The sequence below is a fragment of the Erithacus rubecula genome, assembly GCF_903797595.1.
Source record: "Erithacus rubecula genome assembly, chromosome: 1".
Lineage (NCBI taxonomy): Eukaryota > Metazoa > Chordata > Aves > Passeriformes > Muscicapidae > Erithacus > Erithacus rubecula.
Window position 1 is genome coordinate 80,210,921 of NC_136658.1, and position 24,003 is coordinate 80,234,923.

Genomic DNA, 24,003 nt, shown 5'->3' on the forward strand with positions numbered 1-24,003 from the left:
CATGCGCGGCGCAGGGAAGCCTCGCGAGAGGCGGAGGCGGTGGCGGCCGGTGTGGCGCCGGCGGTGCCGCCCCGCCGTCCCCCTGCCCCGCCACCGGGCCATGGCGGCGCCGCCGGCCTCGCCCGGCCCCCGCGGCCGCTTCGAGCAGGAGCAGGACCGCGCCATCCGCGCCCTGGTGCGCTGCGTGACCGGCCTGCCCGAGGAGGAGCTGGGCGGAGAGCGCTTCCAGGATGCGCTCAATTTCGCCTGGTCCAACTTCAGGTCAGCGGGAGCGTGGAGGGTCCCGGCGCCTGCCGGGTGTGGGACGGGGCCGCGGCCCGCCCTGCCCGCCCTGCCCGGGAAAGCGCCGGGGGCGGTGAGCGACTCTCTGCCGCAGATTCGACGACTGCTAGTCCGTCACGTTTAAATCTTGGATTTTTAGGGGTTTTCTCCTCTCTGTTAAAAGGTGCCTTTCATTTAGCCGCCCCAAACTTTGTTGGAGGGAGATATATTATGGTTTTGTAAAAAGAGCAGGTGAGGAGGACTCTGCCAAATTGAGATAAACCTTCTGGCTAAGAACGCTGTGCTGCTTTTGAAAGGTTATCAGTCTGCAGGAGGAGAACGTGTTTGGTGTTATTTGGGCTTGTGAGAAGCGCGGGCGTTGTTAATTTGTAATACATAGTTTTTACTGCCTTTATACCGCCACCTAAAATGCCCTTACTCAAGTTTTACACACAGTTCTCAGCTATCACAGTTATTGTTCCAGTCTATTCTGCCAGCTTGAGTTGGACTCGATGGTCTTTGTGGCTCCCTTCCAATTCAGAATATTCTGTGAAAGATGTGAAACTCTTACATGATGCTTTTCCAGTTACCCGTACTGTCAATAACTGCTGCCTTTTTGAAATCATATGCAGCTAGTAGCTAATCCCTATGAAATCAATGCTACTTTACATTTTTCATGCTGATAAAATGCATTTTTGGGGGAGCAGTAGCAGAACTGCTTTGCATCTGTGAATCCTAACTACTAATAGGCTCAAATAAAATTATTTTAATATGCAAATCTCACCCTCAGTTTTGGTCACCCAGGTGCTTGTGTAGCTATGTGCTCTTTTAGAATGGGGAATTGTTGGGGTTTTATTTTGGTTTTTTTTTGTTTTTTTACATGACAAGAAAACGGGTGGTGATGCAGAGTGAAACTTTTGACAGGGAGGGTTGGGAAGAGGAAGAGTTTTTTTCATTCCAGAATTGTTGTCCAAACAATGTACATGGAGGGTCAGCCTGAAATTATCTGCTATTACGTTTGCAAACAGTGAGACCTTAAATTGTAGTAGAAACTTTTCTTAGTTTCAAGTTTGTGAAACTTGTAGTTTGTACTGTTAGATTTGAAGATGCTGTAATAAATTAGATATTTTTCTAAAACTAAATGCCATCTACTTAGTCAGTGCTTTATTTTATTGTGCTCTTATTCCAAATCCTTATACACAGTTGAAATCAGACTAATGTGTCTGTAGTTAACAAAGTATTTTTTTCTTTTCTTTAACAAGGACCTATCTTCATCTTACAGTGCTAGTTACTAAAAATCCTTGTAACAGTTTCACTTTCTGGTTCATTACTTTGGCATTGAGGTGATTTCATACTGTCTTTTAAATTTCAGTGTATTGAGCTTAACAGTTGCTCATGATTGCGATTCAGCAGTTTTCTGTCTATGGTCATGAGAATTTTGTCACTTTCTGTCACTTGTTGTTGGAAACGTTGGTTTAATTTTGAGGGCATATAGAGTGTCTTGACCTTGTGCTCAATGTTGTCATATCTTATTCCCTGTTTTTTAATCTTTATCTGAAGAACCTATTTATAGCCTAATTTAGTCTCCAAAGTCCATTTTATCTTTCATGAGTTCTTGTTCAGTCCCTGTGCATATCTGTACCTTTGTTGGTATATCTGTCTTTATTTTTGATCAAGCTCTCTTTTCTCTTAGACAGTCTCTCTTGTCCTTTATCAAAAGGAGATTCTTTTGGGTTTAGAGACCTTCCCATGTGGGTGTTTGTTTTGCCTGTGCCTGTGATGCAGGTCCCAGATAATTCTGTGCGTTTGACACCAATACCTTTGACAGCACAGTTTGTGATCTCTTTGCTCTACTTGACTTAGCAGACAGCATACTTTAATTGCTTAGTTTGCTGGTGCAGTAGTAATTTTCCATTCAGCTTAGAGTGCTGGTTGGATGTAACCTGCATTCCATTTTTTCTATCTTTCAGGCCATTGTATTTAATCCTTCTTGAGATAAGAGATGCCAAGATTGAATTTTGAATTTCGTTGATGCTTAATGCTGTTGCTGAATTAAGTATGCATTATTAAACTAATAATGTTGCCTTCATATATGTAAATCAGCTTTATTTTCTTCCTTACTTCAGCTTCCTTTTAAACATACTCTAATGCAGATTTCTTACACAGATTTCACCGTTTTTTGGATGTGAACAGTCATAAAGTGGAGAGAACAATAGAAGGGTAAGCTTTATGTCTATATATTAATAATGCATTGCTTACATATATATATATATTTAAAAGCCTTCTTGATACTATTTTTGTTATTAGAATACATGAAAAATTGGTAATTCATTCTGACCTTGGAAAAGCTGCAAGCTGGAAAAGACTAACAGAAAGATTTCTGAACTTGCCACTCCCAAGTACTGAAGAAACAAAGGTACGTATGTTGTAATTTCCTTGTTCTTGTTCTTTTTTCCTTCAGTTGTAATGTGTTGGAAATTTCAGGTGACTTAGTAGTGGGCTTTGGAGTTGCTGTTCAGGTCATGGATTTCCAGAAATGCAAATGCATTTATTGTCTTTTTGGGGTTTCAGCACATGGAGTTCATGACTTAAAGTACAAGATCTCATTGCAGAGCAGGTGTTTTAGGGTCAGCATTGTACAAATACAGTAGCTAGAGTCTAGGTGAATCTAGATTCCTGTCTGCTCTAAAACAACAATGAACAGAGTATTTCTTATTCTTTGCCAATTTTTTTACCTAAAGTAATCCATTTGGATGTTTTGATTTTAAGGTTTTCAGTTGGAGTGCTCCTGTTCTGTAGCTGCCATATTGAGACTGGGTGTGTTTCACCATTGATGCACTTTGTATCAAATCAGTTTAGGATATGGAGTGGATTAATATGGCAAAAGTTGTCTCACTTAGTTTTCTTTCCAGTGTGGAAGTATAATAATGAACTGGATCTTAGAAAATTCCTGGTGTTGAGAGATTGGAGCTTCCAATTTAAGAAGTGGTGCTGCATATAATGGTGTTCTTTAACAGAGCTGTGTAGTCTGAGTTGCAGTCCAATTTTACTTCTCATTGAACTGACATTTATCTTTCTAGATTCCTTTTAATTTGTGGGGCAAACCCAGGAGCCCTTAATATCTTGCACATGTTCAGTTACTATACTGTAATCTCTAGATTTTTAAAAATGTACCTTTAGTAGTGCTGTTTTTGAGAATTGAATAAAATTAAAATCAACTTAACCAAACACCCAAATAAGCACTTAATACTTGAATGTTGCAAGTATCCTCAGATTTTTTTAAATTTCCTTTTATTTTTAGAAATGTAACTGGGGTGTGGCTGGAGGTAGATTAATCTCATATTTGGGAAGTTAAATGACATTTAGTTTTTAGCAGTGACACAGAACTGGGAAGATTAAGTGTTTATTGGTTTTTATGATTGGCAAGTGGAACACTAGCTCACACTTGTGATTCATGTGTAGGTCAATGACCTACTGGTTTTCTTTGACAAAACCAGTAATGTTCTATAGGAACATATTATAATCCTTGTATAGTAGGTGAGTCTCATGCTGCTTTATCAGAAATTTGAATATTTTTTTTCTAAAATGCAAGTGGAACTCATTCCAAAACAGTTTTGTGTGTTTATGAATGTGTGAAAGTGTTTAAGGGTTTAGACAACAGAATCTCTTGTGTGTCTAGATGTGAAATGGTTGGCTGAAGATTTTTGTAATGTTACAATGAGGTCAAAGAAAAATCTTTTCATAGTAAGAAATGGTTGTACATTGGTAAACAGATTTTAGGGAATAGATAATAATACAAATCTCTGGACCACAACAGTGTTGGCACAGTATTCTAAACTGATTGAAGGCTTCTGTTTCACAACTGCAATATTGGGGTTAAAGATTAATCATTAATGATTTTGTAGATTTTCAGATCTGAGAAGATAATGTGAACATGATACTAAAATGCAGTGATTTTAGCTAACTTCATTTTAGCCACTGTTTGAAATAATTGGCCACGTGAAAAGGGAAGCTAAGACTTGGTTTCCTTCAGGCCCATAACCTGCATCCTTCCAGTTCATCCACATTTATGTGGCTGTCCATTATCCCTTAAGTAAGAAGTAAGCCAGTCCTGAGGTGACTTCTTACTTTCACAGAACTTGCATCTTTTCCATATTCTCTGATCATTGGCTCAGTAAGAGGCAGCATATGCTGTGGCTGCTTTTGAAGGGCTTTTATATTGATTGGCTAATTAATAGGCAGAAGAAAATAGATAACATTCAGTATCATGTTGCAGATGTTATTTTTTAATTCAGGACTGGGGAATGGGAACTAATGGGGAGCATTCCTGCACATAATAGACTTTGTTACTAAGCAAAATATTTTAGAGCACTTACAGACTTGCTTTTTTTCTAATGTGTTTTAAAGACGGACACACACTATTCCATACTGTCTCTTCTGTTATGTTTGTCTGATTCACCATCCAACACCACCTATGTGGAGAAACCAAGAGTCAAAGAAGTGGGTAAGTTTACAAGATGTTTATATGGCTAATGAAAGATACAATCCACAATGCAATCTGATAAGAAGGATGTTTATCCTTTCCATTTTATTATCTCCTTCACTTCATATTGCTTTATTGATTGTCTTTATAATTTATGCATTTAAAATAGCTTGCAAGTCTTTCCTATCCCTGTTTTTGTTGCATCACTTAAGTTTTCCAGCCACTGAAGTATCTTGGGAACTCTCTTTGACTTGTACCACTATCACAAAGAAACGTTCTCCACCTGTTCAGCAGTGCTTACATGCTCAAAGACAGACAGTGGACTTCTATCCTGAGTCTCTGTCTTGCACCTCAATATTAGATCTCTTGAAAAAGTTTTGGTGATGTAAATTCATACGTTTCCTACATAATCAAGGAAAGGGAGATACATTTGAAGGTTTCCAGAGGGAGATCCCAGCTGCCTGCTTTCTAAACTAGGACGTTTTCACTCAGTGCCTGAAAATGAGGCTTGTGCTTAAGTTTGAGTGGATACCATCCCCCATTTGTTTACAGTGTTGTATCATAGACTGAAAGAAGAATATTTCAGACTAACCTAAAGAAAATCTTGCATCTTAAGATTCCTTTTTGAATGATCTCTGCACATTCCCTCGGCGGTGTTTTGAATGCACTTTCAGCCCATTCCAGGAATGTGAATATGAAGAAGTTATCTCAAACAACACTAATTACAGTTGAGTAAGCTTCACGTTTAAGATATCATATGTTGTAAGTGTGATTGTTACTTTGAAAGTATCACACATCACAGATATGTGGTGTCGTTTTTGGAGAGTAAGACAGTTCTTGATTTATGTTGTTTACAGTCTGGGATCCTTGTGCATATTTAAATTATACATTTAGAATGTTTCCATTGAGCTAAATGGGACTTATTAGTCACAATAAATAGTTTGTTGCATTCTTGCATGTTTTTCCAGGATTGAGGTATAGGGTAGTGTAACATAATATAGTTAAATGTGCTGATGGCACGCTGTGTTACATATTTTGAGTGTGTAAGCAATAAAGTTGATAATTAATAATGGATATACATGGTTGATACGTCACAATTTATGTCATGTTGAAAGTGCATAACCTTGTTAATGGAACAGTGGTGTAACCTTAAATGGAAGTGTCTTTTGTTTTAGCTATAGAGTATCAACATACTTTTAATTTTGGAAGTTTTTTTAGAGGAAAAGAAAGTCAGAGTTATGTGATATTTACTATTTTTATATTTATATTTCTCTTAGAAAAAGAAGAAGAATTTGATTGGGGAAAGTATTTGATGGAAGGAGAAGAAATTTACTTTGGCATAGATACACCAGTAAGTAATTTCTTAAGGTAGAAACCCCAACTGTATAAAGTGGTTTGGAGTGTGTTAGAGACCTGATTGAGTTGTCCTAGTTTGTGTGCTCTGCATGTTGATTCTTGCAGGATTCCCCAGTACGCTGCTTAATCCATGAAATAACACAGACCCAAGAAGAATAATAGTAATACAAATGCTTTTGTTTTTCACAATGTTTTGAGTTAGTCCTGCAGTTAAACTGTTTGCTTTTGCTGACCCTTCCTTCCACCTAATCAGAACTTGCTGTTGTTCTGTGATCTTTTCCAGATCTCTCATTTGCTGGTTATTAATGTCGTGTGTAACTTAAATCATTCTTTGTTAGACAGTTTTGTATTCCTAGTGTCCTGAATTTACTTTACAGTGTAAAAAAGAATAGTTAATGGTTGGCTTGAATAGGAGCTGAATATAGATGTGTCTGCTGTGTTGTACTGAAGTATCCTGGGGTTTGTTGCACTTCATAGGATTGGTCTGGAGAAAGTGAAGAGGAAGAGGACACTCAGCCCTTGAGCAGGGAGGACTCGGGAATTCAAGTAGACAGGACACCTTTAGAAGACCAAGATCCAAATAAGAAGACAGTACCTAATGCTTCCTGGAAAGGTTAGAATAAGCTGTAATTTTTCTGATATAGTTACTAAAATGTAGCAAGGTAATACAGTTTATTATTCTTCAGTGAGCTATTGTGTTACAGATCTACAATTGTAATGTAAGATGCATGTTACTGTTCATTACAGATGGGGTTTTTTTACATTAAGAAACAATTTTGAAAGTTTGATCTGGTTTGTTACTGCTAATGGAGAAGAGTTCTGCTCATTCCTGTGGAAATTTACATGGATATTCCAATATAGAAATGAGAACTTAGAGTAAAGTTTGATTATTAAGTATCAGAATGCTGAAACAAAATTTATTTTCCAACATAAACAGTTAGCTCAGTTGTGGGTATGAAATGTTTCTGAAAAAAAAAAAAAGGTTTATTTAGTTAAAACACTAGTGGCTTTTGCTTGAATAACTTCAGAGAGTATTAAATGTAGCTGTACTTCTTTTCATAAAATATTGTGGGGTACAATTTACCTGGCACATGGCAGCTGCATAGTGTATATAAGTAGTAGCTATCTAATTTGGATTAAATAAAGTTCTGTTGGCAATCATATTTTATAAAAAACCGTTTTAGGGTATATACTAAATGTCTTATAAAAAGGAATGTAGTGATAAAGTTGATGACATTTGGCAGTTTATTTTTTTAGTCAGCCTGTTTTTGTATATAGCATTTGAGAATTGCCTGAGGCAGAAGCACATTTTTGAGAAAAAAATTGGAAACTGTATAAATCTTCAAGCATAGAGAATAATATATCCTGAGCTGGAAGAGACTCTCAAGGATTATTGAAGTCAGCTCCAGGACCTGTACTGCACCATCCCCAAGAGTCACACCATGTGCCTGAGAGTATTTTCCAGACATTTATTGAACTCTGTCAGGCTGGTGCTCTGACCACTGCCCTGGGGAGCCTTGCAGTGCCCAACCACCCTCTAGGTGAAGAACCTTTTTCTAGTATCCAGCCTAAACATCCCTTGACACAGCTTCAGGCCATTCCCTGGGCCCTATCACTGGTCACCAGAGAGAAGAGACCAGTTCCTGCACTTCTCCTCATGAGTAGGCTGTGGACCATGGTGAGGTCTCCCCTCAGTGTCCTCTTCTCCAGGCTGAACAGACCAAGTGACCACAGCTGCTCCTCATAGGGCTTCCCCTCTAGGGCTGTCACTGTCTTTGTAGCCCTCATTTGGACACTTTCTAATAGACCTTTCTTATATTGTGGTACCCAGAACAGCTCACAGTACCCAGGTGAGGTCTCACCAGTACTGAACAGAGCTTATTTTTTAGGCCTTTTGCAACATTTGGGAAATGTGGCATTTCTGTGTAAATTAATTTGTGCACAGTGGTATTAAATTCCCAGTGGAGTAAAGTGTTAAGTGCATGTCAATGGTAGTTCATTTGAAAAGATCTGTGATTCAGCAGCTGAGTGAATAGGTTTATTAATAACATCTTCCTGTGTTTTGTAAGCATTTCCTGCATAAATAAAGACACTTTGCTGCCTGTCATGTGTTTTCCCAGTCGGTGAGCCTGATGCCCGCAGCTGGCTGGAGCAGCATGTGGTTCCTCAGTACTGGACAGGAAGGGCTCCTCGCTTTTCACATAGCTTGCACTTGCATTCCAACCTGGCTGCTGTCTGGTAAGAAAACAATATCACTTACAAATTCCTTCCTGGTATACAATGCTAAATACTCACTTTTTAAGGCTCTTCTTGTTGGAAACTTAAAGATATTATAGCTGTTACAATTTACTTAAGAACAGAATTAAAGGGATGCAAATTAGAAAGATGAACAAATGAGCTGCTTTTTCTATTAATAGATTCTTATCCTTTTTTTAAAATTTTTGTTAAGTTTCTCATGTCAGAGAGAGGGATTTCATTTTTCAAAGATAAAAATCTTACTGTTGAATTTTGTTTGGCTTGACCCTTATGAAAGTCTCTGAGGACCTAATATACATGTGTTGTAAATGGTCCTGGAAGTGAGGAGTCCCTTAATGTTTAAATGCTTAATTGTTTTTAAATGTTTCTGATGCCTGCCTTACAAAGCTAAACATAAATTTTGTGTGGGGAAGGAACTTATAACAGTATGTTGCCATAATCTGCCATGGCCTTGGAAAGAAAATGACAATTAAAAATAAAATTGAGTCTCATTCTTTCCTGTCCCAAATTTTGATGTATCAGTAATGAAGTTCATTAGATTTGCCCTTTATTTTCTTAATTTAATGAATTTCTCAATCAAGGAGTTATTTTAGTACAAGGTGGTTGTCTAGCCTGTTATGAACCACAGTTTGCAGTAAATATTAGAAAATGGGTAACATGAGTGAAGCAATGCTGCAGTGTTTTCAGGAGATGTATGTTTTACATATATATATGATATATAACAAGTATTACTTAATTTGGACTTTTTAAATTTGAGCATGATTGCATAACTTTTGCCACTGATGATATTAATGAGTAAAAATACTAAAAATGTAAATAATCATTCTATACTTTGCTAAAACATGTAAAGATACTGAGGATGGTTTAACAAGAATTGCATTAAACAGGATCATAAGAGAAAATTCTTAGGTGGCTATGAAAGTTTCCACTTCTTAAGTAAACTTTTGAGCTAAAGAGAATTTTCTTATATGGGTTAGGAAAATTGGTCTTTTATTTTTTAGCTTAGTGTTTTTTGTATAAAGTAGTGTTAACTTTTCACGGCACTGAATGAGAAATAACTGAATCATTGAAAAAAACAAACCCAAACCCTGCCCCTCCTGCCCTGAAATATTGGAAATTCAGTACTTCAGGCATTTGCTACTTAATTTCTTGTCTGGCTATGCAATACAAGATGGTATTTGAGTGTTTTCCACAGTATCTTGCTTAACAATATGAAAATAACCTGCTTTTTTATATACTTAAAATGTCCCCATGAGCATTGAATCTGCTCAGATGTGAGCAGATGAAAACTGAGCCTAAAGATTATTGCTTCATTCTTACTTTCAGGTGATTCAGCTGTTATTTCAGCCATTAAATTGTTTTAATTTCCTTTTTTTCTAAGGGACCACCATTTGTACACCAGTGATCCTTTGTATGTGCCAGAAGAGAGGACACTGGTCACGGAAACTCAGGTTATACGAGAAACTCTTTGGTAAGTGCAGCATCACAAAGTTTGCAATTTGACTCTTAGTATTTCTCTTAAGGAAATGAGAGGGCTGTGTTTGAAGATGTCTGAAGAAGGAATTATTACTGAGCTTTTAAATTGTACTGTGTCTGACAGAAAAAAATGCTGCATATGTGTGTTAACCATTCACATTTGAGGCGCTGGAACAGGTTGCCCAGAGAATTTGTGAGTGCCCCATTCCTGGCAAGTTGGATGGAGCACTGAGCAGCCTGGTCTGGTGAGAGGGGGGTCACTTCATGGCCTGAAAGCTGGAACTTGATGATCTTTAAGGTCCCTTCCATTCTGTGATTCACAAAGAAGAAAGTAGCTTATTGCTTCTTTTTGGGATTGATTATTCAAGTTTAATTGTTAAAAAGAATCAATTTGTTCTTATCTTGTCCCTATAAATTTATAAAACAGTGTCCAGTTTTAAAAAGCAGGCTGAGTCATCCTATAGCTGGAAATTATCTAAACTGGAAAGAAACTTCAGAAAATATTTACTTCATGCCAGTGTGTTACTGTTCTGGCACCAACTTACAGTACCAATAGCATTGTGCTTGATCTGTGGTCTCCTGTTAGTCGAAGAAAATAAACTTCTAGGCAAGGGAGAGCTAGTTCTTTTATTAATTAAATATAAGTCCATTAAGGGGGAAAACTATTACTCTTTTTGTTTCTTTTCAAGGCTACTTTCAGGAGTGAAAAAGCTTTTTATATTTCAGCTGAATGATGGAAAAGTGACTGTGCGGAATGATATTATTGTAACTCATTTAACCCATGTAAGTTGTTTCTAAATCTCAGAGGCATATATAATTAAAAAGATGTAATTTGTGGGAAATTAAACTCCTTATGGAAATTAAACTCCTTGTGGAAATTCCTACAGTTTTTCTACATATTTCTACAATTGTGCTTTGTCTAAATAAGAGCATCTGGCTTAATAAAACTGAATGAGCTGTTCCTATATCTGAGAATGTGATGAAGCAATAGCAATTGCAGAATTTTATAATATTTTAATTCATAAAACTAATATTGTAATTCAGTTTTTAGGCTTTATGAAATACAGTTTTTGTTAGATGATTCTAAAAGATTGGTTTGTTTTTTTTTTTTTTTTTTTTTAGAATTGCCTGAGATCTGTATTGGAACAGATAGCAGCATATGGTCAAGTTGTGTTTAGACTACAGAAGTTTATTGATGAAGTGATGGGACACAGCCCAGAAAGCATAATGCATGGAACAGTTTCCACTCCAAAGAAGACTACTGAAGCCCCATTCAGAACCTACCAAGCTTTTATGTGGGCTTTGTACAAATACTTCATTAGCTTTAAAGAAGAACTTACTGAAATTGAAAAATGCATAATCAACAAAGGTACAGTGCAAGGGAAGTTTTGCATGAGGGGGCCACACAAATGATTAACACTGACAAAATATGCTTTTTTATTGGATGTTATTTTATTCATCTTGGGTTTTTTTTTATTTCCAGATAAAACAGTCACACTTTCAATAGTAATAGATAAGTTGTCTCCGAGACTGGCACAGCTGAAGGTACTTCACAAGGTGTTCAGCACAGGAGTAGCAGAAGTGCCTCCTGATACTAGAAACGTTGTACGAGCATCTCATCTGCTTAATACCCTCTACAAAGCAATTCTTGAATATGACAGTGTTGGAGAGGCATCTGAGCAAACGGTAGGGAAAATGAGTCCTTCCTTAATTGAACCACATGCTAGAACTAACTAAATTAGTTACTAGATTTAGTAACTATGCATTACTGTTGTATGACATGAGTTCACCCAACCTGGATGAAAATGGATCTACAAGATGATCAAGAGCAGTGTTTTTTGAGAACTGAGGGGAAGGACTGTGGAAAATCAGAGGCCAGGAGGCTGTTTTGAAAGAGGGAACTTTGAAATAGCTTTCCCTCCTGTTTCTACAACTGCATAATTCAAGTTCATGCTGAAATGTGGGGGTATGGATTTTTATAGTAACTTGATTATACTATTGAAAATATAGCTGATATCATTATATCCTTTTGTTTTCCTGATTTCGATGTTATGAAACCACAGGGTGTTTTATGACTACATCTTACTGTTTCAGAGATGTTAGACTGAGAAAGTGCTGTTTGGGTTTGTGATTACAAAAGTAACAAGGGAAACCATGAACAATACAGGTTTTCATTAAAAAAAAAGTAATTTTTAGTTTAACATTTTATCTTGAAAATTCTTGAAGTGTAGTTATGTATATATTATAAACTGTGATTGCACAATTTAGAGATTAGACTTAATGATATTGCTTTCAATGCTTGTTATAAAGACATTCAGGCAGTTTTGTATTTTTTCATTTTCCCTTTTAAATTCAGGTATCCCTCTTGTTCTCTCTCTGGGTTGAAACAGTGAGGCCATACTTGCAGACAGTGGATGAGTGGATAGTCCATGGTAATTTGTTTGATCCTGCGAAGGAATTTATTATTCAGAGGTAGGGATACTTGATACTAGACACACAAAATGCTGTGCAAGTAAACCTGTTGTAGAAACTAGGGTAAAGGGTAACAGTAAAAGTAGGTTTTCACGTTTGGTATTTTGCTTAAGAAATAATTTCTTAGTCATACTTCTGGAATTTGTCTCAAACTTCCCATTAGGGAAATTACATAGATATGGATCTCTACCACATACTAGAGTAGAGTAGAAATCAATTCTAGAGTTCTAGAGTAGAAATCAATTATTTTGGGGTTTTTTTTCTATCTATAGAAAATAAAGAGCAGGCTGACTCTGAGGGTACTGATTTTTTTTTAGAAGCAGTTAACTATTTTTCAAACCAAAGACATTTGTAAAAATTCCAAAATTTACTTTTAAATTCTTCTACTGATCTTAAGTTGTTATGAATCAAATGCTGTTTGGAATTAAAATACTCATTGCTTCTGACTTGTAAAATTAATATGGTGTCTTGAATTGCATGTGTATATCCTAAACATTACTTGAGCTGTTAATTTTTGTTCTGTTGCTATGGTACATTTTATTGGTCCCTTTTTTGACAGCTTGGAGTGGGAAGAGAGTACAGAAATTAAAGTTCTGGCTTGTAATTACAAATCTATTTTTGCCTATCTGCCAAACTTAATTGAACCTGTGTCTGTTAACACATGTTGAGGTGAACATGAAGTAAGACAACAGCTCTAGAGTACTATTGTAATAATTCTTTAGTGGCAGAGATCCTTAGCATCCTTATTATGTCCTCTTCTTGTGATTCTATAGTTGTGTTTTCAATGCTACCAACAGGGTTGATTTCAACTTATATTTATGCTTCATTTTAATTACCTAATTTTAATGATCTAATTTTGGTTTTTCCATCTGACTTCAAAGACCAAACTGTGTATCTGATGTAAGCAAGGAAAAAATCCAAAGTGAACTACAAATTGAATTTCACCTAGTCTAGAATTTTTTGGCTTTCCTAGTAGTAGTTACTTCAGTTTGAGGTTTTAAATAAGTCTGCAAGTCAGTCACTCATCATTTGATACTAAGGATGCATGCTACTGTAAATAGTTAACATCCTGGACAAATTTAATTATAATTGCACTATTGGCTTGCTGTTGGGGTTTATTTTGTTGTACAGTTGTTTTATCTCCCATGAGTTAATTGTTCATCCTTTTCAGTGTCTAGGTATTTTACAAATCAGGATGAGCTAATTTAATACAGTTTTGAAGATGCTTCATGACTGTTTGAAGAGAAAGGCAAAGCAGAGAACAAAGAGGATACATACCTCTAATAATGGAGTTTCCTTTTGGAAAAGAAAATACTCAAGAGATTTTTATTTCTTTGCAGAAACAAAAACGTTCCAGTTAATCACAGAGATTTTTGGTATGCTACCTACACGTTATATAGTGTGTCAGAAAAGACAGAGAATGAAGAGAAGATGAGTGATAATGCCAGTGCCAGTTCTGGTAGTGATCAGGCCCCTTCAAGCAGACAGCACACAATGGTTTCTTTTCTGAAACCTGTGCTAAAGCAAATTATCATGGCTGGAAAATCCATGCAGCTGTTGAAGAACCTTCAGTGCAAAGATGGTTCTCCACAGCAGGCTGCATCAAGAGGTGAGATGTCTGTTTTTACACCATTGTGCTTTCAGCTGTCTCACAGTATGGGTGCATTTTTGGTAATGGGCTTCCTCTGGCTTTAGAATAACAGAACACTGTTGAATGACAGAATCATGGTTGGTAACTTCAGGTCCGATGGAAGACACTCTTCCAATGCAAAAAAAGTGAAAAGAACAAAGTGAATAAGTTGAGAGCTCCATGTTCTTTTCATTACTTTAAATTTTTCTCAAACTTCTTTTCTTGTGCTTATAAAACAATTTTTTTTTTTTTTTTTTTTTGCAATGAGAGAAAAGCAGTTTGTCTGTTCTAATAGCAAAACTGGTGTTTTTTTATAAATAATTGTTTTCCATTATTCAGTGGTTGTGTAATCTAGGATGGCATGAGGAATTTTTTTATAAAGCTTACTCATAAGTAGATCAAAGATGTTTGGATATCTAGCATATTCCTCTTGAGTGATTGTAAAACATAATACAACGTTGTAACTAATGTTGGGTTTGGGTTGGTTTTTTTTCCTTTTTTTTAAGGAAACAAAATAATTTTTTTTTTTCATTTTGTTGCTTCTTCATGTTTAAGAATCAAGGTAGTTTAAATTCTTTTGGAGACTCACTTCAGTAAATACTGAAAGATTGTTGGCTGCTGAAAATTAACTGCCTTTGCACCTGAAGTAGGAAGTTCTTCGCAATCTCAAAAATATGTATTTGAGGATATTTTGTTTTCTGAATGGTGGTCTGAATGTAGTATTTTAAAAGTTAGCTTTTGAATGTTGGACTGTGGAATTCTTTTATTCAGATGATGTTTTCTGCAATGTGTTGCCCAATTCAGATGCTGAACGGAAGAGTTTATATACACTGTTCCTGGAGTCAGTGCAGTCTCGCCTGCGGCATGGGGAGGAGTCTGTTCCAGACATTATCACAGAACAGCAGGCCACAAAGCAGAGCCTGATAAAGATGCAGTCTATAGCAGAAAGGCACTTGGAACTGGATGATGTCCATGACCCACTGCTGGCTATTAATTTTGCCAGGTAAATGAATGATCTTCCTGCTGTGTTGTTGAGAATGATATTCAGCTTGGTGACATTTGGTAGATCACATTTTCATTGCAGCTGCTGCTACTGAAAACAAGCAAGTTCAGAATAAAGATGAGCACCAACAGTCAGTGATGGAGACTAAATACACTCTGCTTCTGCATGGTTAAAGAAGAACAATTAAAATCAGTGAAGAATGTGCTACTTGCAATTGGAAACATAGAAAATTGGAGTAGTCTTTATCATAGCAGGCTTTTAGCAAATAATTGGTTTAATAGTGAATGCCATTGTAAAATCTGAACTTTTCAATGAGTTTGCTTGGTTTTTGTTTGCACCAAGTATATTCTTAGAAGAATGCACCTTCAGTTTTGTTGTGCTTAAATAATTTTACTGTAAAACCTTCCAAAATTTATGTTACTTGCATAAAAATTCTGCACTCTTCATAGTGAGGGAAGTCCTTTAGAGAGTATAAATGTCTTGGAAATTAGAAGGAAAGATAAACTCTGGAAATCTTATTATAGGTTTACAAATAAGAAAATAGCTATTTATGTTTTTACTAAATACTATCTGTGTATTTGCATGTTTTCAAACTGACATTAAAAACAGGAACTTGTTTTAAAGAAATCATAGGAGGACTTAGTTACCCTTGTTTATTGGGACTATTCTAGTTGTCAGAATTGCTACATTAATTCAGCATCCAGCTCATTCAGGCTATCCAGGCAATAGCTGCTATGAGCCAAACTTTTTCTTAGAGTGGTTAGAACTGGCAGCTAGCTTTTTATAAAATATTACAGTAATTTGATACCTTCTCTGTAAAAACAAACTTACCAAATCTGACCACAGATACTCTCTTCCCATCATATAATATTACAGATAATATGTAGGGACCCCACAATTAAGAGTCCTCAAACCAGTTTTCCATATGTGGGGTGGTTTTTGGTTGGATTTTTTTCCGGTTTGTTTGTTCTGTGGTTGTTGGTTGAATTTTTACTTTGTTTCTTTAATTTTATTTTTCTTTCCTGGGAAGCTCATCCAAGTGCTGTACATGTACAATGTAGTTCTAAAAGCTCCTATAAAAATGGGTATGTTTAGTAAGCTGTGTAAAATTTGAACTTGATGTTTTTCAGAAGTATGCCTTAAGCAGTTATGTAATTTGTAGAATCTCTCCTCTGTGATACTCTTAAGTCTGGTGATACACAAACACTATGATTGATCACTTTATAGGCTGGATACATACTTTGCTTATAATCAGCTTGTATTATCCCTGCACCATATATCTTAGAGCAGAGGACCCAAGTTTGATTCGACTCTTTGAAAGTATGACATTGTTTTATACCTTGTATGAATAATGAGCCTTCTTCCCTAAGTATCTTGTTTTATTTTGAAGATTATATTTGGAACAGAGTGACTTTCATGAGAAGTTTACTGGTGGGGATGTCTGTGTGGATAGATCCTCAGAATCCGTGACCTGCCAGACCTTTGAACTGACACTGAGGTCTTGTCTTTATCCTCACATAGACAAACAATACTTGGAATGCTGTGGTAATTTGATGCAAACTTTAAAGAAGGATTATAGGTAAGAAAGTAGATTTCTTTTCCCTTAACTTTGTTTTTTGGTTACCAGAGGTATGTAATCATTAAAAGAAGCAATTCCTTGTTGTGTTTCTACTCCAGTTTGATAAATGGCTATAATGTCATTAAGGAGAAAAGGGGGATCTGGCATGACAGACTTGGGTGCAAACTTGGTCTAGCTTGAATCAACAGCAAAGCTGTCATTTGTCATCAGTGGATGTTTAGTGGGGATACTATTTCAAACAGTATTTCTTAGTAGCATTGTTATTTTAAATTAATTTTAGGGAGGGGGACAGGATTTCCAAACTATGCTGTTTCTGAGAATTACCTAGCCTTTAGGATAGCTTCCAGTTGAGTTAGTGGAGCTGTTAAAGTTTACAGGGAAAAATGCCTTGGTTAAACAAAGGATTCACTGTAGGCTTTGTTATGTTTCTATTCACTACTGAGTTTTTGCTGTGAAGAGTTTTAAAGATTTTTGTTTCTGCAACAGTTGTGTTTTGCATTCATTTGTATGAGACTCAGGAAATGTTATATGTTTCTCCTGTTCAGGCTTGTAGAATATTTGCAGGCAATGAGAAATTTTTTCTTACTTGAAGCTGGAGATACCATGTATGACTTCTATACATCTATTTTTGACAAAATTAGAGAAAAGGAAACTTGGCAGAATGTTGCTTTCTTAAATGTTCACCTACAAGAAGCAGTTGGACAACGCTATCCAGAGGACAGTGCAAGGTAAAGTGTTTAGTTATGTTTCTTTCACACTTAGCTGTATTAATGTACTTAACTTACATAGCACAATACTAATTATTGTGTACTCATTAAAATAATGTGTTTTCATGAAGTTTTGAGCTGTTGTCCTCTTTCGTACCCAAGTCCTCCTAATCCAAGTTAGTGGTCAGCAGTGAGAAATAGAAATTAGTCAAACTAACTACTCACTTAAAACAGATTCTCACCAATTACTTGTTTCCTTGCATAGGTTGTCAATATCATTTGAAAGTGTTGATACAGCAAAGAAGAAACTTCCTGTCCACACCTTAGATGGTTTGACATTGAGTTACAAGGTAGTGAGTTAAAATTGCTGCACTTCTTACTCTAGAACAGATTTAAGATGTTGTATTAAAATGACTTACGTTTTCTGTCTTTATTATCTTCTCTTCCTCCTAGGTTCCTTGGCCTGTGGATATAGTTATAAGTTTAGAATGCCAAAAAATTTACAATCAAGTTTTTCTGCTCTTGCTGCAAATAAAGTGGGCCAAGTATAGTCTAGATGTTCTACGATTTGATGGTAAGATACTTCTTCAATGAAAGATACTGTTTTGTGGTCTAAGGATATGATTAGTCTTCTGCTTTCTGCAGTAAGTAGTATAAACTAGTTAGAATTTTGATTCATTTTATAAAATGATCTCTGTTAGTGTCACAAATTACGTATGTTTATTAAGCTGGGTGTGTTTTTCATGTCTTTTCAGCCTCAGGGACAGCTCTATTCATGCATTCCCCTTGTCTCTAATTCAAGTCTTGTTAGTTATATTGGAAAATTGTCACTTCTTTCTACAGACTGTGCTGTTGAAAGAAAGACTGTCTACCACACCCTAATGTTTATGTATAGTCTTTTTATGATTAATACTTTGCAGACAAATTAAGAAAACATGATGAAAGAAATACTTTATTTGAGATTGAAACAGTAAACTGTTGGATGATTACAGAAAGACATTTTTAGTATTTCCTTCACCAAGTTAATGTTTATACTCTTCCTGTCCCATGTAAAGTGGATATAGGCTTCATGTCCTAGAAAAATAAATTAGAAAGTTGAAGGGGTCGTCTGTATTTTGCACATCAGCTAAGTAATTATCTTCCTAAAAGTATGTGGGTTTTTGCTGTTTAAACTTTATGACTTTTTGGTTAATTCTTTTCCCAAAAAGCTCAACACTCTTGTTTTTTTTTTTTTTTTTTTTTTTTTTTTTTTTTAAGAACTTGTCTCTGCTGCAGAAAACTCACAGGTTAAGGAAGGAACTTCATTAGAACAAGGAACTCTTTCTGTATTTGGGCCACAAAAAGAAAGTATAAAACAACAAATACATCGCATGTTCCTCTTAAGAGTGAAACTTATGCATTTTGTCAACAGCCTGCACAACTACATCATGACTAGGGTTTGTCTTATATCACAATTTATTTATGTTAGAAGCTTGTAACTGGAGATGCAGTATTCATTTTCCTTTAAAACCTAACCTCCTCCCAACAAAAAGCAAAATGTACATATGATGTCCTTTCTGCATTTTCATTCTGTGTTTCAGTTTCAACTTGGCCATTTTAAATCAGTAATTCTAAAAATGCATGAGAAGTTCTATATGCATGTGATTGATCTTTGGTATTACTGATTCTTTTGTCTGTTTCTCTTAGTGCTAGGTGACTTAAGCACAGTAATGTGAAAAGGTTTCTGTAAGCTGTAATTTAAGAGCTATTATGCTTATGAAAGTGTTACAATGGATATTTTAGTTAGATGGATTCTTCTCAAAAATCTTTAGTACAAAGTGTATACGTGACTTTCCAAATACAAAGGCAATGCCTGTACATACATATGTGCTTTATTATTGCCATTTTTGCTTTTAATAAAATTGGTGTATGTCCCAGTTCAGTCTCTCTGGGGGTAGTCACTGTGCCCTTGTGTAGTGGCAGTGTATCTGTTTATGTGAGGAATATGACAAGAGCTTGAAATTTTTGCTATTGATGGTAATTTGGAGACTAATCCTAAAATTTGAGAGGGAAGAGCAGATGAATCATGCAATTTCATGGTCTTTAAAAATATATTGGAAGAGAGTCATAATCACTTGTGTGCACCATTGAATTTAATAACTTTAATAATTGATCTTCTTTTTAAGATTCTCCACAGTACAGGCTTGGAGTTTCAGCATCAGGTAGAGGAAGCCAAAGATTTAGATCAGTTGATAAAGATTCATTACAGATACCTATCTACGATTCATGATCGTTGCTTACTGAGAGAAAAGGTGGGTAAAAAATTAGTATATTTGATGTATTGGGTTACCATGACAAGAAAGTAGTTTTGTGCTGATTCTGCTGTTTTGCAGCATACATACTAAGCAATATGTAGGTACTCTTGAGGAAGTGGTAGCTAGTCACACTGAGATCCAGTTTCCCTTGTTGTTCTCAGCTCAATTCTATCAAGGAAAGAGGATAAAATTAAATTCTTTGTATTGGGTACTACCTGACTTGTTTGTTTCTAGAAGATGGGAGGTTTTGAACTAACTGAGGCTTGTTAATGTTAGGAAGGTTATACACAGTGATATGTCAGGGAATGGAGATAACTGGATAGCCTTGTAAAATGTTACAAGGTTGCATATAACTGTCTGAAGTCCACATCCAAGTAGTCAGCTGGGAAATGAATTGGGGAACAAATACAAACATCTTCATTTTGAAAGAATCACATTGTACTTAGGAGATTGTTTTTACAGGCAGATTAAATGGCATGTGAAACCATTGTATTGCAGTGTAATAATGAAAATTATTATGCTTAACAATGAATTTCTGACTTAACTCCTTGCATTTTAATTATTTTAGGTTAGCTTTGTGAAGGAAGCTATAATGAAAGTATTAAATTTAGTACTGATGTTTGCAGACCGTTGGCAAGCTGGCTTAGGGGCTTGGAAGTAAGTACACATATATGAAATTCTACATGGTCATAATTTTGCAGAGTATGATTCTGTGTCCAGAGCTGCACCTTTAGGTGAGACTGCACCAATGCTGAATGCAGCAAAGCAGTCACCTCCTTTGTCCATCTAGCTGTGCTGTGTTTGATTCACCCCAGGGTGGGGTTTGCTCTTCTGGCTGCTTGGGCATCCTCCCTGCTCACTCCTGTTGAGTTCTTGTTGACCAGCACCCCTAGATCCCTTTTTGCAACCACTCCTTTTCCCATTTGTACTTCTGTTTGTGCAACCTGCTGCTTGGAGGATGAATGGTACTGGGCAAGTCTCCAAGGCTATGTCGAACACTCAGAAGCTGATGAATGGTCCTGAAGCCAGCTGGTGTAAACTGGCTTACTTCATATTTTTCAGGACTGACCCCAAGGACCTCTAAAGCAATAAGGACCATGAAAGACTCTTGCTTACAAACCAATGTAGGAATGATAGGTGTCCATTAGAATCACACAGCTCCTCCAAGTCACTGCAGAGATTTCTAAAATGATGAGGAAATTATTAATGCCCCTTTCGTGGTGCTTAGGTGCTCCTGTCAAAATTGCCTTTGTTTTTTAGAAGTAGCATATGCAGGCATAACTGAAGTATTGTAAGTTCAAGCCAGAATTTTATGTAAAGAGTACTTTGGTCATTTACTGTGAAATTTTGGTCATATTTTGAAGATAACATAGGGGCTGGTCTGTTAAGCATTCCTCTGTTAAACTGTTTTGTAGGATGGAATCCATAGAGAAGATGGAATCAGATTTTAAAAACTGTCACATGTTTCTTGTAACTGTTCTCAACAAAGCTGTCTGTCGAGGCTCTTTTCCCCACTGTAAGTACATGAGGCTTTTCAAATACCTGCACTTACACAAGTTTGCTGGGAATGCATTCATGTTTTAATCTGTTCTAATGTTTGTTGGCGCATTTTAAATAATATCAAGACTTATCTCTTACTGAGTTAGTCATTATTTTTTTAGACTATTTGTGCCAAGCTCTTCTGTGACAGCTATCTTCAGTTTATCTGTTTACTTGATGAGGGGAAGGTGTGTAGCCAAGCAAGTGACAAGCAGTTTTCCAAACTAATGAAACTATGTTCTGAGGGCATATAAGAGTATTCTTTTTGTTGGCATTGGGAATGACAACTGTGATGTATCTTGAGCAGATAAGATCTTAGTGTTATGGTGCCTCAGCTGCAACTGCACTGGGCGCTTGGCTCTGTCCATCTGTTGGAAGTTACTTCCTTGGCAATAGAAACAGCAGAGGATGACATATCTATGCTTCCACTTAAAACCTGGTATGAGCTTAAATTGTTAATCAGTGCCAGTTTGAGTTAGGGAGGCAACTGCTCACTGAGTTTGTGGGGCATCAGGGTTAGCAGGGATGCAGATGGATGTTCTCCCTGGTTTCTACACCACCTGTAGGTGTGCCTAGGAGACATGACTTAGGGGTGAACTGGGCAGACTTAGGTTAATGTTTGGACTTCATTATTTTAAAGGTCTTTTCCAACTTAAATGCGTCTGTATCTAAAATAGGCAATATCTATCATCACTGCTCCTCACATCTACAAGAGCTTGTTTGCAGAACCCTCTGTGAGAATGCCTTGCTGTATATAAACCTCCACAACTTTTTCTTTTGCATACAAACAGCATTTCAAACAAAGGAGCTAATTTCTTATCAGTTGTTGCCCCATGAAATAACTAACGGTTAGCTGATGATGAATGTGGTGAAATATTATCTAAGCTGTCAGGGAGTTACAAAATGTCTTACTGTCTGAAGTCCCAAAGTACTACAATTTAAAAAGTAAACTGGTATCTTCTATTAAAGGACAGAATTGAATATTGCAATAAATGTTTGCAGTGTGCTGAAAATGCAAATATTAACGACTGTTTAATGGTTTGTTTCACAGTGGAATCTTTAGCTTTGTCACTGATGGCTGGCATGGAACAAAGTTAACACCCACTTCCACTGAATTAAGGAAGAACTGAGCAGGATTTATGTTGAAATTCCTGAGTTAAAGAGCCGTAAACATTTTGCACTCCAGTTTAAAATGTATATAGGTAAATGATGCTGGTGTTTTGGAGCTTTGTAAAATAATTAAAAATGTAAATAATGTACAGATATTTAAGTGTGTTGGTTGTGGCAGAATGTGTATATGCTTCAACATCAAAAAACATGTATAGTGTAAAACTCATTCCATGTAAACAATCTTACTTGAAAATACATTTAAATATATTTCATGCTGAAGAAAGGAAGTTTTTTTTCTCTAATTATGAGTAATTTATGGTTTACGTTTTCTGTTGATTTTTCAGCTGTGAATAGGTCACAGGGCAATGTGGAGTGGTGTGACTCAAATCTTGGTGTTTAAAAGGTTGGTTGAGTTAATTTTTTGGCCTTTTTTCCTTTGCAAAATTGCTAAGAAGCATTCATTTTCTTTGCTTAGTGGTTCTTTAGAAATCTTTAAGAAGACTGTTACAAGAAGCTGATGTAAAAAATACAAGATTAATTTATCAAAATGGATTTTAGCAGAACATGAAACACCAGTATTTTTTTTATGTTAAATGTTGAAATGCTTACTAAATTTTAGTGGTAACTCTGGTCAGTTTAAGTAAGATTAAGGTGACAGTGTGTAATGTATTAGTTTTAACGACTGGATTGTTGAGATGTTTCAAAGGTAGTCAGATATGACTTGACCTTTATCCTTCTTCTAAGCCTTTTGCAAGCAAACTTTTACATATAATAGCTAATCTCCTGTAAAGCAGTAGATTGTGCTACAGAAGGGTACATTTCTGGACCAGTAAATGTGGAACTTGTTCTGCATGAGGTGACTTGCCCTGTCTCCTCGCCATGAAAGTTTCTCTGGAATTCTGGCATCAGTATACCTGCATTAAAAAAGATAAAATCAATCATAGCTACCTAATGATTTTTTTAATAAATAAAATATTTCATAATTAGAATTTCACTGTTGTGTGTGTTTCTGCTGAAATTCAGTCAGTAACTTAAAGTTTGAGAGTTGTTTCTTAAAGGTAAATGAAGTATATTACTACTGAGACTGATGTCTTGGGTTTTAGCTTTTATATTTTTCAGATTCTCTGCTGCTTGGTATGTAACTCTGAAACTTCATGTTAGGTGTTAGTAAGTTCTTTTCACAGGGTAGTTAGACAAAACAATCCCTTCCCATTTAGAGAATCAAGGACAGCCTTCACCCAAAAAGCAGAAACAACAGCAAAGGAAAAGGGGGCAAGCCAAGAGTTTGAGACTTCATAACCTGAAGCTGTGTTTAGACAATTGACCCCAATTTGTAGAAGAACTTGGATTCCACTTGGGTGTAACCCTGGCTGGACTCTTGCACTGCCCAAGGTGTATCCTTTCAATAAATACCTATTTTATTCCTTTTCCTCTGTTTAATGTCTGTTCCAGGTCAGCCTTTCCAGGCATCAAGACTATGTGGTTCATTATAAAACAATTTTTTCAGATGTAAACTAATAATTACTTTATATTAAAGTGAATAATTGTGCTTGTGTTTCAACAGGAGATCTCAAGGTTTTTCCAAGTTATAGCTATAAAATGTTTTGAGGAAAAGAATTTTTTTTTTTTTCAAGTATAACACTGAGGAAGTTTCTGCTGCCCTGGAGCATGTTCTTTTTTGTATGACTGAGTGAAAGTTTGGCTCTAAAGAACAGTATATATTGTCCTTTGCTACCACTACACACTTTTCCAAGTGGATGTTTTTTGTGGTAGGTGGACAACTATTAAGAAAAGTAGCTTGCCATCACTGGTTCTCATTTAAGATATCAGATTATGT

The 24,003-nt window shown here is 36.2% G+C and overlaps 1 protein-coding gene across 2 annotated transcripts; it reads left to right on the forward strand.

The window, feature by feature from the left end:
• TUBGCP5 (tubulin gamma complex component 5) lies at positions 1-23,146 on the forward strand. Of its 2 annotated transcripts, XM_079310124.1 has the most exons (24): positions 1-261; positions 2,428-2,481; positions 2,569-2,677; positions 4,669-4,765; positions 5,361-5,471; positions 6,022-6,095; positions 6,578-6,713; positions 8,221-8,338; positions 9,738-9,827; positions 10,522-10,615; positions 10,955-11,201; positions 11,316-11,518; positions 12,189-12,304; positions 13,645-13,913; positions 14,739-14,937; positions 16,328-16,516; positions 17,062-17,244; positions 17,489-17,573; positions 17,677-17,797; positions 18,481-18,659; positions 19,389-19,514; positions 20,086-20,174; positions 20,933-21,033; positions 22,108-23,146. In XM_079310124.1, exons 1-24 carry the CDS (start codon positions 2-4, stop codon positions 22,152-22,154), a joined length of 3,297 nt encoding a protein of 1,098 aa, XP_079166250.1. In that variant the 5' UTR covers position 1; the 3' UTR covers positions 22,155-23,146. The 2 variants fall into 2 exon arrangements, with proteins under 2 accessions (XP_079166250.1, XP_079166251.1); XM_079310125.1 differs by lacking the exon at positions 5,361-5,471.
• Positions 23,147-24,003: the final 857 nt, after the last annotated feature.

Excerpts from the sequence above, each read along its gene's own strand:
- TUBGCP5 (XM_079310124.1), top strand. The coding sequence starts at position 2 with ATGCGCGGCGCAGGGAAGCCTCGCGAGAGGCGGAGGCGGTGGCGGCCG. Across the intron at positions 6,714-8,220 it reads ACCTAATGCTTCCTGGAAAG|TCGGTGAGCCTGATGCCCGC; the intron begins GTTAGAATAAGC and ends GTGTTTTCCCAG. Across the intron at positions 19,515-20,085 it reads GTTGCTTACTGAGAGAAAAG|GTTAGCTTTGTGAAGGAAGC; the intron begins GTGGGTAAAAAA and ends TAATTATTTTAG.